The sequence below is a fragment of the Phyllobates terribilis genome, unplaced genomic scaffold (assembly GCF_046119375.1).
Source record: "Phyllobates terribilis strain yellow unplaced genomic scaffold, ASM4611937v1 Scaffold_11__3_contigs__length_659146591, whole genome shotgun sequence".
Lineage (NCBI taxonomy): Eukaryota > Metazoa > Chordata > Amphibia > Anura > Dendrobatidae > Phyllobates > Phyllobates terribilis.
The window spans coordinates 55,372,567-55,386,168 of NW_027362771.1; the positions used below are offsets into that span (position 1 = coordinate 55,372,567).

A 13,602-nucleotide genomic window follows, 5' to 3' on the forward strand; every position below is an offset into this window, starting at 1 on the left:
TCATTTTCACAAGAGTTGCTAGGTGAAAAAAAAGACCCCATAATTTGTTTCTCGGCAATTATATGTGGTTGAAACTGCTGTTTGGGTACATGCCAGGGTGTGCTATTTGCATTTTGGTACATATATACTTGTCTGGTTTAAATTGTAGACTCCATGTTACATTTGCAGAAGCCCTGAGATGTGAACACATCAGAACCCCATCGCAAGTGACCCTATTTTGGAAACTACAGGCATCTAGAGGTGTAGTGAGCTTTTTGAAAGTTTAGCAACAATGGTGTCTCACTGAAGTTTATAACATCAGGCAGTAAAAATAAAAAAATGCATAATTTTGGTAAGTACAATACTCGGGGAACTCACCTACAGGTGTAGTGACTTTTTGACCCCACATGTTTTCCAGAAATAAGCACACAAGTTGATGTTGCAGAGTGAAAATTTTCACTATGCCATTATATTCCCAATACATTGCGCCTATCAACTGTTTTTGGAGTCATGCACGGTGTAAATTGTTGCACGGACTCTCCTAGCTACAGCAATGCCATACAAGTAGACACTGTGTTTTTTGGGCACATTGCAAAGCTCAGAAGGAAGTATGTACCCAAAATTGATATCAATAAAATCATCAGCTCATCACTCCAAATAATAAGCCCTTAAGTAACCCCATCAACAGAAAAATAAAAATGTTATTGTTAAAAATACAAATGTCAATACAAAGCAAAAAAGGATTTTTTTTTACAATATTCTAAAGAAAAATTTCATTACATAAATAGAAAAAAAATCCACACAAGTTTGATATCTCCATAATCAGACAGTCCTAAATAATATATCCAGGTCATTTTACCACTCAATGAACGCTGTAAAAACAAATTCGAAAAGACTATTGCATAACTGTATTTTTTTCCACCATTTAATAAGGATTTTTTTTTCCTGTTTTCAATACATTATATGGCAAAATGAATGGCGTCCCTCAAAACTACCACTACCTTTTTATTATAGCATAGCAACCATTATCACGCCGCAGGGTTGCCATTGGGGTGAAAGAGGGATCCCCCTCCCTCTGTTAACCATCTAGATGCTGCTGTAACTATTGTGGACATTGCAGCAGTGTGTCAGCTGTAGTATACCTTCCTGACTGTGTGCACATACCCTTATGGAATTATTAGAAGCATCAGCTCAACTCCGTTTAAGCTTGTTTTTTACAAGCACGGTTAGTGTCCATTTATTTAGAACCTTTGCTAATTTATTTTGTGTGTGCTTTGTGCTGACGGTAAGGAGATAATCTTGCTTTTCATGACCTATACCATTGTTTGTTCCCAATTTTTTTTAAAAAAGCATTACTTCCAATTGGTTGTTCATCTTGATATTTTGACCAGTTTTGTAAATTAAAAGTGGAGACGACTTTATCTTTAACAAATGTCTTGGTTACATGTTCTCTGCCCTTTCCTCACATACTGCATAGCTCCTATGTTCTCAGAACAGCAGTTGATGGAGGAGCATGTGACCAGACGTGTCAATCAGCCTCCCGCAATTGAAAAGGAGCTTTCCCATGTGCAGTGCTTTCAGTTAGAGGAGGACAGGTCTGGCCGCATGCTTCTGAGCATACTTTAATTACTGAAGACAAATTGAGAAAGCGGGAAGGCCGACAAAAAAATATCACCTAGAGTTGACCGCAGTAAAGACCTTGCAAGTATCTCACGGGGGAAAGCGCCCCTCGGCAGGCATTGCTGCAAAGCATTTTTAAAGTATTTAAAACTAATTATAGGTCACATTTTTTTTACTTTTTTCAATTACTTTTGAACCTTTGAGTGACTTTATAGCAATGGCTGGAATTCCTAAACAGCCAATGCAGTGTTTTTGTAAAACCACTTAAATTAAATCTGGAAGTCTACACTGCATTTACATTTTTATGGCTTTGTTTCAAATCTCCAGTACCCGTGCACAGAGGCAAAATTATGGAAATATCCTCACTGTTCACTTTTGGATCCAACTTCATATTTACTTACCAGGAATGGCGCCCACTACAATTTTGATAATTTTCTAATAAACACATCCAGGTTTCGAGCGAAGTTCCTGTAATGCCCAAGGACACCCTGGCTGTGGGTCGATTCTGTGTCCCTAAACACTTCAAAAAAGGGTAACTGGCTTGGTGTATGGGTGTTCTTACCTCTTGTAGATTCAACTGCAGACCGCATACTGCTGCTTGACGTGGCAGGCCATGACCCAATGAAATAGAGATGAATGAGAGAGACTGCAGTAAGAAAATAAACTTTCCTTTTCTAAAGGAATTGGTAAAACATATATACATCCAGTGGCAGAAATAGCACTTAAGCAATACATCGTCTGTACAATTCAGAGGTATAAGCTTGATAGTTACATGTGGCGGCACATTTCTGTCAATATTTGTTGCACTGAAAAAGGTTACTATAAGAACCTCCATCTTCCCTTCTTGTGAGGCCTGCATGGGTTTAGGTCGGTCACTACGGCCCCTCACAACTATTCTCAATTTCCAATTCGTATGGATCTGCTGCATCATCGCACTTGTTTACACTTGCTACAACTCCTAAGGCTATGTTCACACATCATGGGGTTTTTTTGCGTTACAAATCTGCAGCAAAACCTGATCTCTCAAGGGAGGCTTGCTGCAGATTTTTCTTGCAGTTTTGGTGCTTTTTTGGTGCGTTTTTTTTCACTGTACTTCTGTCGTTTTATACATGTACATAAAGTTCTGTGAAAAAAAAGAGCCCCATTCTATTTTTCCATCAAAAACGCTGAAAAAATTGTACCTGCGTTTTTGGTGAGTTTTTTCAGCATTTTTTCCACCATCCATTACTCCCTATGGGTGAAAAAACGCTGAAAGAAGTGACATGCTCTATTTTCCAAAAACCCAACCAAGGCAAAAAATACTGAACAAAAAAAACGTGATGTGTGAACAGAGAATTCTGGTTTCTCATAGACTTTGCTGGTACTGCGAAAGGCAGCTGAAAATTTGCATAAAAATCTGCAGCAAAAAACACTGAAAAAAACATGATGTGTGAATATAGCCTTAGGGTCATGGCCTGTCTTCACTATGACCCTCAGGTTTGGCTACACTCGAAATTCTTATCTTCTATAGATGGCACTTGCGTAGGCACCTCACTTGTCTGCTATGATGGACTTTTTCTGCCATATGATACTTGGTTACTTCAGAACTTGCCAACTTGAATATAGTCTTGTCTCTTCTCCACACAGAACACTGCTCACATATCAATGCTGGTCTGCCCACACTCATTCTTTCTCCTGTTAGTGCATCCCAACAACTAACTGTCATGACTGCTAAAGCACATTAACAAGGGTAACGTGCAAACGAGGAAGACAAATACCTAAACCTGACAGGTTCCTGTTCAGACTAGGAAAAGCCCTTCTCCGACCCTAGTCTGTCCTTGCCTGACTGCGGAGTTTGGCACCCTAAGGCAATGGTGCCCCTACTCAACGGCAGTTTACCCTGAATGTCCTTAGCAGCTCCTTGGATCGCTAGAGTAGCAGTTCCTTAATGAGAAAAGGAATCACACACCAAGCAACTGCAACCAACACAAACTACTGCACAGTGAATGAATCCAATAAAATCTATCACCAGCAGGAAACACCAATAGTGGAAGGTATGTAAAGCTGCACCCGAAAGGTGATAGGACGGGCAAACAGAGTAAATGGAAAACACCTGTTACCCAAAACCGACAGAAACAAAGATAACAGAACTAAAACACCCTAAAAAAGTTGTATCAGTGGTGGCTCAGCGGAAAGAAACGCCGAAAACAAAAGACACAATCAAGGGTTCGAATCCAGAAGCATAACAGTAACATAGAAGAACATTGTCCCTATACCCACTTAACTCCCAGTACATGCTCCCAATACCTGGGCCCTCATTCGCAATATCGACTTGTTGATACTCTGTACACTGATGTACAGTACAGACCAAAAGTTTGGACACACCTTCTCATTTAAAGATTTTTCTGTATTTTCATGACTATGAAAATTGTACATTCACACTGAAGGCATCAAAACTATGAATTAACATTTGTGGAATTATATACTTAAAAAAGTGTGAAACAACTGAAAATATGTCTTATATTCTAGGTTCTTCAAAGTAGCCACCTTTTGCTTTGATGGCTGCTTTGCACACTCTTGGCATTCTCTTGATGAGCTTCAAGAGGTAGTCACCGGAAATGGTCTTCCAACAATCTTGAAGGAGTTCCCAGAGATGCTTAGCACTTGTTTGCCCTTTTCCTTCACTCTGCGGTCCAGCTCACCCCAAACCATCTCGATTGGGTTCAGGTCTGGTGACTGTGGAGGCCAGGTCATCTGGCGTAGCATCCCATCACTCTCCTTCTTGGTCAAATAGCCCTTACACAGCCTGGAGGTGTGTTTGGGGTCATTGTCCTGTTAAAAAATAAATGCTGGTCCAACTAAACGCAAACCGGATGGAATAGCATGCTGCTGCAAGATGCTGTGGTAGCCATGCTGGTTCAGTATGCCTTCAATTTTGAATAAATCCCCAACAGTGTCACCAGCAAAGCACCCCCACACCATCACACCTCCTCCTCCATGCTTCACGGTGGGAACCAGGCATGTAGAGTCCATCCGTTCACCTTTTCTGCGTCGCACAAAGACACGGTGGTTGGAACCAAAGATCTCAAATTTGGACTCATCAGACCAAAGCACAGATTTCCACTGGTCTAATGTCCATTCCTTGTGTTCTTTAGCCCAAACAAGTCTCTTCTGCTTGTTGCCTGTCCTTAGCAGTGGTTTCCTAGCAGCTATTTTATCATGAAGGCCTGCTGCACAAAGTCTCCTCTTAACAGTTGTTGTACAGATGTGTCTGCTGCTAGAACTTTGTGTGTCATTGACCTGGTCTCTAATCTGAGCGCTGTAAACCTGCGATTTCTGAGGCTGGTGACTCGGATAAACTTATCCTCAGAAGCAGAGGTGACTCTTGGTCTTCCTTTCCTGGGGCGGTCCTCATGTGAGCCAGTTTCTTTGTAGCGCTTGATGGTTTTTACAACTGCACCTGGGGACACTTTCAAAGTTTTCCCAATTTTTCACACTGACTGACCTTCATTTCTTAAAGTAATGATGGGCACTCATTTTTCTTTACTTAGCTGCTCTTTTCTTGCCATAATACAAATTCTAACAGTCTATTCAGTAGGACTATCAGCTGTGTATCCACCAGACTTCTGCACAACACAACTGATGGTCCCAAACCCATTTATAAGGCAAGAAATCCCACTTATTAAACCTGACAGGGCACACCTGTGAAATGAAGACCATTTCCAGTGACTACCTCTTGAAGCTCATCAAGAGAATGCCAAGAGTGTGCAAAGCTGTCATCAAAGCAAAAGGTGGCTACTTTGAAGAACCTAGAATATAAGACATATTTTCAGTTGTTTCACACTTTTTTGTTAAGTATTTAAATCCACATGTGTTAATTCATATTTTGATGCCTTCAGTGTGAATGTACAATTTTCATAGTCATGAAAATACACAAAAATCTTTAAATGAGGTGTGTCCAAACTTTTGGTCTGTACTGTACATCCAAAAAATGTCTCTTCTGTGATTGTTTGGTAAAGAGCCTGACATGCACAGTATCACCAATATACAAACATGAACCTTTGTTGTATTACTGTTGCTTTTTTCAGATGGTCGGATAACTTGTACAGATCTGCACATGCTCTGTTTCTCCACTGACGAGCTGAAAGCTGAGCTTTGCTTCTCTGAAGGTGTAGATGCCAATATCCTGACAGGCAGAGAATGTACACATGCGCAGCATGGCAATGTGCAGTTTCTAATATATTTTCAAGGGATAGAGTAAGAAGTCTAGAGAGAGCTGTGTCTAAACTATATGAGAATCTGTTTGTTTTGCCACAATTTGCTTAAAATTCATAGCAAAAAAAAACACTTTGACCACCTCACGTAATGGGAAAAAGGGTGAGTTCTTTAGTTCTCACTACAAATAGTTTCTAGCTTGTTATTGTAAGATATACTGAGAGGAGACTATGTACATGGCTAAATATGGGTAGGCAGCTGTCTACAGTGATGTTGTGATAAGATGAAGCCTATGCAATGGGTTTTAGGAATTATAGGAAGAAAGAAATAAAAAAACTATGATGATGTGTGCCTGCCCATGATTGTAGGATTCATCTATGGCAATGAGGTGAAACCAAGTCAGGAAAAAAATATATATTTTTTGTTCATTTTTATATGTCAAAACAACTGTAAACTTATTTTAAAAACTATTAGAAAGTAGTTTTTTTCCTTTTACAAAGTCAGTCGTGGGACAACCCCGTAGGGTTTCTAACTCTTTTCAGAGGACTTTGTTAGAAACCATCACTATCGTCTCTACGGAGGGCGATCCTGGCATTTTCTAACATATTTAGATATAGTTGGAAATTCAAACTACTGAACAATATGAACTGTGCAAAAAGGTAGTGTCCTAAGGGGATCCCCACTGCAGTCCTTAAAATGGAAAAAAATGGTGACTGTTATTATGGTATTTTTTCTTTTATTGCATGAGAAAGTTGTGTAGGAGTGGAAGATGAGTACTTAATGTGCATTTGAAATCTCACCAAAAGTATTACATAATGTTAATAGCTATATTCATACATAGAAAATAAGTATACTTAAAATTTCACTTTTAAGGAGATGCTTCTAAAATCAAAATATATGCTGAGCTTTACAAAGTATCCATTAGCTACACAGAATCCAACACAATACAACATCCACCAACATTCCACATTATAGTATTTGTCTACAGATCTAGATGATTACAGAATTCTATGAGTCTCCATGCATTGCCCCAAGATTATCTAGTTTCATCTTGAAACCAAGTTAAAGACCATATGTACTCGATGTGTAGAGGATGGTTTCAGTGGTGAGTGACTTGGGATCTGAGTAATTTGCATCACTAAAAGACGGTGTCTTTACGACTAATGTTCACTGAAGTAGCACTATACAAAACACATACAGGCTGTCAAAAAGCCTTTATTTTCATTATTATTACTTCTTTTCAGTATTTGCAATATGATATTACAATGCTGCTACCTCAGGAAGATTCTGTTCACAATACAGAAGAACAAAATATCTGATGTATGTCCAGTATATCCGTAACAAAAGTATGTCTGTAACAAAAAAGTATAAAAAGCAAACTGCATGCTAGAACGTTCCCACAGGTTTCCAATGGCATATGGCAAACTTCTGTCTATTTAACAGAGTTATGTCTGGACACTGATTTTTGACTGCATAGAAAAAATGTAAAGTGCCCCTTTTTTATTGTCATTAAACCAATGCATCCAGACAATGACCTCTTTATGCACATGTTTACACACTTTTCATGTGGATCTTTCTGAAGAAAGTGAAAACCTTGCTAAGAGATTCATATGTTTGCCTCCCTTTTCCCCTATTTTGCCTAGTATACTTAAATATAATAATAATACGTCAATTTATGCAGTGTAAAGTGTAAAAATTCCAGTAGGCTTTGGATCGTATAAAACAATGACGTGGAATCCAGCATTCAGCCTCTTTGACTTCAATGCTCAGGACACTTCCATGCCAACAACTAATTGTGCATTTGCAAAATAAAACCCTTTTGTTCTGAGAATCTGATATCTAGTGCAATTGTCGAGGTCTATTCATTGTTTAATATCCTAATGAAGCAGCTGTGTGCTGACAAGGAAATATATATGTCGGGAAACAGCATTTATTGTCAGATAAAAGAACGGTAATTTTCTTCTGTACAATGCCTTCCAAATCCTAAACACCATAATCCCATGTGTAGTGGAAGATTGAAAAATTATCACAATTCGTGAGCGAAAGGGTGGCACATCTTCTGTTCTAGAAGTGAGCTGCTCAGTTATTTATATCGTGGGCATGTTTGCCCTTTCTTGTATATGCTAGCTATAACATATAATTCTTTTCTTTGTGACTCTAAAGGAAAGATGAAACTTTGCCCTTTTTTCATCTTAGTTAATCATGATGTGTCTATATAGAGGAGGACATATTGTTTCATATTTCACTCTTGGTGTCTTTTACAGATTGAACCCAAAAAATATATCGGGCGTTTTATCAAGGTAAGTGAGGAAAACAAGGTTAATGCAGAAATATTCTGTTTGATTTGTTTAATTAGTATATCGCTTACTTAACTAATGTTCTGTTCACATTAAATAAAAAAAAAAAATGTATACAGTGTAAGATTTCTGAGGCCATTAACAGACAGCAGTGGTTACATGAATAATTGACATGATATCATCAAAAAAGGATGAGTTAAGAACAACACTTGTGGGACCCGTTGAGTGGCTAATTGAGCAAATGAATATAAGTTTTTTTTTATTTTGTTTTTGTTTTTTTACATTACCGCAGTCCTTAAGTATTTTTGTTTTAATCATAGAAAATCCTTTTAAACCATATCTGTTCCTAGAAAATATATTTTTTTCTGTGGCCAATACATCTGGACAGGTTTTATTGGTTGCAGGGAAATGTTAGTATCTCCAGTCTGACATTAATAATGGTATCAAAAGGATCTTGCCAACTGTTAAAGCTTGGGAGTGATATATAGTACAGACCAAAAGTTTGGACAGACCATTTCCGGTGACTACCTCTTGAAGCTCATCAAGAGAATGCCAAGAGTGTGCAAAGCAGTCATCAAAGCAAAAGGTGTCTACTTTGAAGAACCTAGAATATAAGACATATTTTCAGTTGTTTCACACTTTTTTGTTAAGTATATACAGTGCCTACAAGTAGTATTCAACCCCCTGCAGATTTAGCTGGTTGACACATGCGGAATTAACTTGGCATTGTGACATTTGTACTGTAGATCAGCCTGGAAGTGGGAAATGCACTGCAGCAAATTTATTTATTTTTTTTTTTTCTTTTAAAAAACGTTAAAAGTTAATTCAGAGTGTCATTTATTATTCAACCCCTCAAACCACAAGAATTCTGTTTGGTTCCCCTAAAGTATTAAGAAGTAGTTCAGGCACCAAGAATAATGAACTTCACATGTGTGGATTAAAGATCTCTTTTGCCAGCCTTTTCTGACTATTTAAGACCCTCCCCAAACTTGTGAACAGCACCCAGACATGGTCAACATGGGAAAGACAAAGGAGCATTCCAAGGCCATCAGAGACAAGATCGTGGAGGGTCACAAGGCTGGCAAGGGGTACAAAACCCTTTCCAAGGAGTTGGGCCTACCTGTCTCCACTGTTGGGAGCATCATCCGTAAGTAGAAGGCTTATGGAACTACTGTTAGCCTTCCACAGCCTGGACAGCCTTTGAAAGTGTCCTCCCGTGCCGAGGCCAGGCTTGTCCGAAGAGTCAAGGCTAACCCAAGGACAACAAGGAAGGAGCTCCGGGAAGATCTCATGGCAGTGGGGACATTGGTTTCAGTCAATACCATAAGTAACGTACTCCACCGCAATGGTCTCCGTTCCAGACGAGCCTGTATGGTACCTTTACTTTCAAAGCGTCATGTCAAGGCTCGTCTATAGTTTGCTCATGATCACTTGGAGGACTCTGAGACAGACTGGTTCAAGGTTCTATGGTCTGATGAGACCAAGATCGAGATCTTTGGTGCCAACCACACACGTGACGTTTGGAGACTGGATGGCACTGCATACGACCCCAAGAATACCATCCCTACAGTCAAGCATGGTGGTGGCAGCATCATGCTGTGGGGCTGTTTCTCAGCCAAGGGGCCTGGCCATCTGGTCCGCATCCATGGGAAGATGGATAACACGGCCTACCTGGAGATTTTGGCCAAGAACCTCCGCTCCTCCATCAAGGATCTTAAGATGGGTCGTAATTTCATCTTCCAACAAGACAACGACCCAAAGCACACAGCCAAGAAAACCAAGGCCTGGTTCAAGAGGGAAAAAGTCAAGGTGTTGGAGTGGCCTAGTCCGTCTCCTGACCTTAACCCAATTGAAAACTTGTGGAAGGAGCTCAAGAATAAAGTCCACATGAGACACCCAAAGAACCTAGATAACTTGGAGAAGATCTGCATGGAGGAGTGGGCCAAGATAACTCCACAGACCTGTGCCGGCCTGATCAGGTCTTATAAAAGACGATTATTAGCTGTAATTGCAAACAAGGGTTATTCCACAAAATATTAAACATAGGGGTTGTATAATAATTGACCCACACTTTTATGTTTAAAATTTAATAAAATTCAACTGGGCAACATAACTTTTTGGTTTGTAAGATTTATGCTTCTGTTCATAAAACCTACTCTCGTTTGCAGTTTGAAGGCTCTAACTTATTTGCATCTTATCAAACCAGCTAAATCTGCAGGGGGTTGAATACTACTTGTAGGCACTGTAATTCCACATGTGTTAATTCATAGTTTTGATGCCTTCAGTGTGAATGTACAATTTTCAAAGTCATGAAAATGCAGAAAAATCTTTAAATGAGAAGGTGTGTCCAAACTTTTGGTCTATACTGTATATGGCTACTTGTTCCTGCCCCCTCAATTATATAGGCAAAACTAAATGTGAGTTTAGAAGACGTATAGGAGAACATCTTGGACATATAAGGTATAAGTGAGATATACCAATTGTACGACACATAGTTAATTGTCATCAAGGTGATATTAAAGGAGCACTTCTCCCATCAAACTTTTTATCCTCTTAATATATTGCAATCATCATATTATATAGCGCTGTGTACTTACAATTGCTCATTTGCCATTCTACCCAGTTAATTGCTCTCTTTTCTCTTCTCCATGTAGAAACCGGAAGTCTCTTTTCCATGCATAAGTCATCAGCCCTCTTCAACTCCTGACCCAGCTGCTCCACTCCTCCCCCTAACAGGGACTTTTGCAGTGACTTATGACTCATGCAGGGAAAAGAGACTTCCTGTTTCTACATAGAGTTTAGAAGGGTTCAGCTAGTCTGTTTTTAATCATGTGGTGTCATAGACCTAATGGAAAAGAGAAGAATTAGCTAGGTAGAAATGCAAAATGAGCAATTATAAGTACACAGTGACTAATATATTAAGAGGATAAAAATTTTGATGGGAGTGCTTTTTTAAAGAGATTTCTTTCTGTGCTATTAAAGTCGTGAAGCAAAAAACTAATGCGGATTGGAGCAAATTGATTTCTTCAAAATGTGTCAGTAGATCTTTTTGTTAGATTCATTGTCCCCACGATGTCTTAATGAACATTTGACATATGGTTGTTTTATATGATGCAGTTGTCTAATATAATATTGCATCTTGGTAGCCAGGCTTATAATCTCTTTCTGCCATATTTAATTTGGGCTCCATTTAATTGGGCCATTCATATTCATCATTGGATACCTGTTATCGTGACATTCGACTAAAGATTCATTATCATATAACTTGAGTGCTCCTGTTTGGCCCAAATCACATATGTATGTATTTTGAGAACATAATCCGTCCCTACTAATGACTATTTTTCTTTATTGAGCATTGATTGTTTAGAATTAATATGAACATAGTTCTCTATATTCATACACAATGGTATATGATATTATTTTCCAAGTTTGCCTTAAATTATTAATAGACAACATATGTATGAGCTCTAATGGTGCTGCTGTAGAATATGGGACATTGTGGAGTCTATATGCAGGATTAGTGATACTACGGCACCTATGCCATTATTCTACTATACTAAAGGAAAGTATCGCCAATTATTCTTTATCAGCAATGGCTCTGCACAGGCGCAATGGATTTCATGACATCATGAAACATGGCCGTAGTCTCTGGTATGAGGCCACTGAATCATTGAGCTCATGCGCGATGTACGCAATCATCATGGTACCTGGTACACATGCGCTCATCGTTAATACGATGGAAGTTCATATGTGCAGATCGTGTCATTATCTGCTCTGGAACTTTAATGACCGGACACTGAGCATATGCATCTCGGGTCATTTTGAATTCAGGCATATGCGCGATTACGAGGATAGGGACCATCTTAATATATCTGCTTTGTTCTCTGGTCTTTATTTAACATGTTATGTCATCAGCCTGGACCATAAAACACTGGATCCCTGCACATTTTGGGCATATTATCTGCTGGGCTTGTTATTGACCTTTACCGTTTCTTTTTCCTTTGAGTATCCTGATGAACTGATATCTGGAGGGGAAAGACACTGAATGCATACCGCGATCTCCGGCGCCATACTTACATACTTACCTGACCAGAAGGAGCGTTGCCGCGGCGCCTCTCTTCTGCCCGGAGACCGGGGGCGGAGTAAAGGCGTTGGAATATGCGCATAGCGCTGTCCGGCGCCATTTTACAGTGTGTCTTCAGCAAAATGGTACAGTGCGGTATGGGCACGCGCGTACTCCGGCACCACACTCCTCCCCCAGCCTCCAGCAGAATGGGACACTGCAGCGCTGGAGCACAGGGAAGAAAGGTGAGTATAAGTGTTTTTTTTTGTATGTGTACAGCGTGAAAGGGATGAGGGGGCCACGCATACCCGGATTGGGGGGTGAGGGAGCCACGCATACCAGGATTGGGTGTTGAGGGGGGCCACGCATACCAGGATTGGGGGGTGAGGGGTGCCAAGCGTACCAGGATTGGGGGTGAGGGCTGCCACACATACCAGGATTGGAGGTGAGGGGTGCCACGCATACCAGGATTCGGATGAGGGCAGCACATAACAGGATGGAGGAACAGGACAAATACCACGATGGGAGCAGCACATACCAGCATGGGAGACCATATACCAATAAAAATGCTCGCCACCTGGGCGTAGAATGGGCCCAATAGCTAGGGTGTGTGTGTATGTATGTATATAATATATATATATATATATATATATATATATATATATATATTATAGCATATACACACACAGTGCATTGTGAACTTTTCTACCTTTTGCCACATTTCTGGCTTCAAACATAAAGATATAAAATTCTAATTTTTTTGGTTAGAATCAACAACAAGTGGGACACAATCATGAAGTGGAACGAAATTTATTGGATACTTTAAACTTTTTTAACAAATTAAAAGTGGGGCGTGCAATATTATTCGGCCCCCTTGAGTTAATACTTTGTAGCGCCACCTTTTGCTGCGATTACAGCTGCAAGTCGCCTGGGGTATGTCTTTATCAGTTTTGTACATTGAGAGGCTGAAATTCTTGCCCATTCTTCCTTGCAAAACAGCTCGAGCTCATTGAGGTTGGATGGAGGGCGTTTGTGAACAGCAGTTTTCAGCTCTTTCCACAGATTCTCGAATGGATTCAGGTCTGGACTTTGACTTGGCCATTCTAACACCTGGATACGTTTATTTTTGAACCATTCTATTGTAGATTTTGCTTTATGTTTGGGATCATTGTCTTGTTGGAAGATAAATCTCCGTCCCAGTCTCAGGTCTTTTGCAGACTCCTACAGGTTTTCTTCCAGAATGGTCCTGTATTTGGCTCCGTCCATCTTCCCATCATTTTTAACCATCTTCCCTGTCCCTGCTGAAGAAAAGCAGGTCCAAACCATGATGCTGCCACCACCATGTTTGACAGTGGGGATGGTGTTTTGAGGGTGATGAGCGGTGTTGCTTTTACGCCAAACATATCGTTTTGCATTGTGGCCAAAAAGTTTGATTTTGGTTTCATCTGA

At 39.9% G+C, this 13,602-nt stretch overlaps 1 protein-coding gene across 3 annotated transcripts in view; it reads left to right on the forward strand.

The window, feature by feature from the left end:
- Window positions 1-13,602, forward strand: part of ARHGAP26 (Rho GTPase activating protein 26) — a 608,729-nt gene that overhangs the window by 449,824 nt on the left and 145,303 nt on the right. For all 3 annotated transcript variants that reach the window (XM_073651266.1, XM_073651268.1, XM_073651267.1), the window contains exon 21: window positions 8,058-8,093. In XM_073651266.1, coding sequence (XP_073507367.1) covers window positions 8,058-8,093 — 36 coding nt within the window. The remainder of the gene's footprint in view (window positions 1-8,057; window positions 8,094-13,602) is intronic.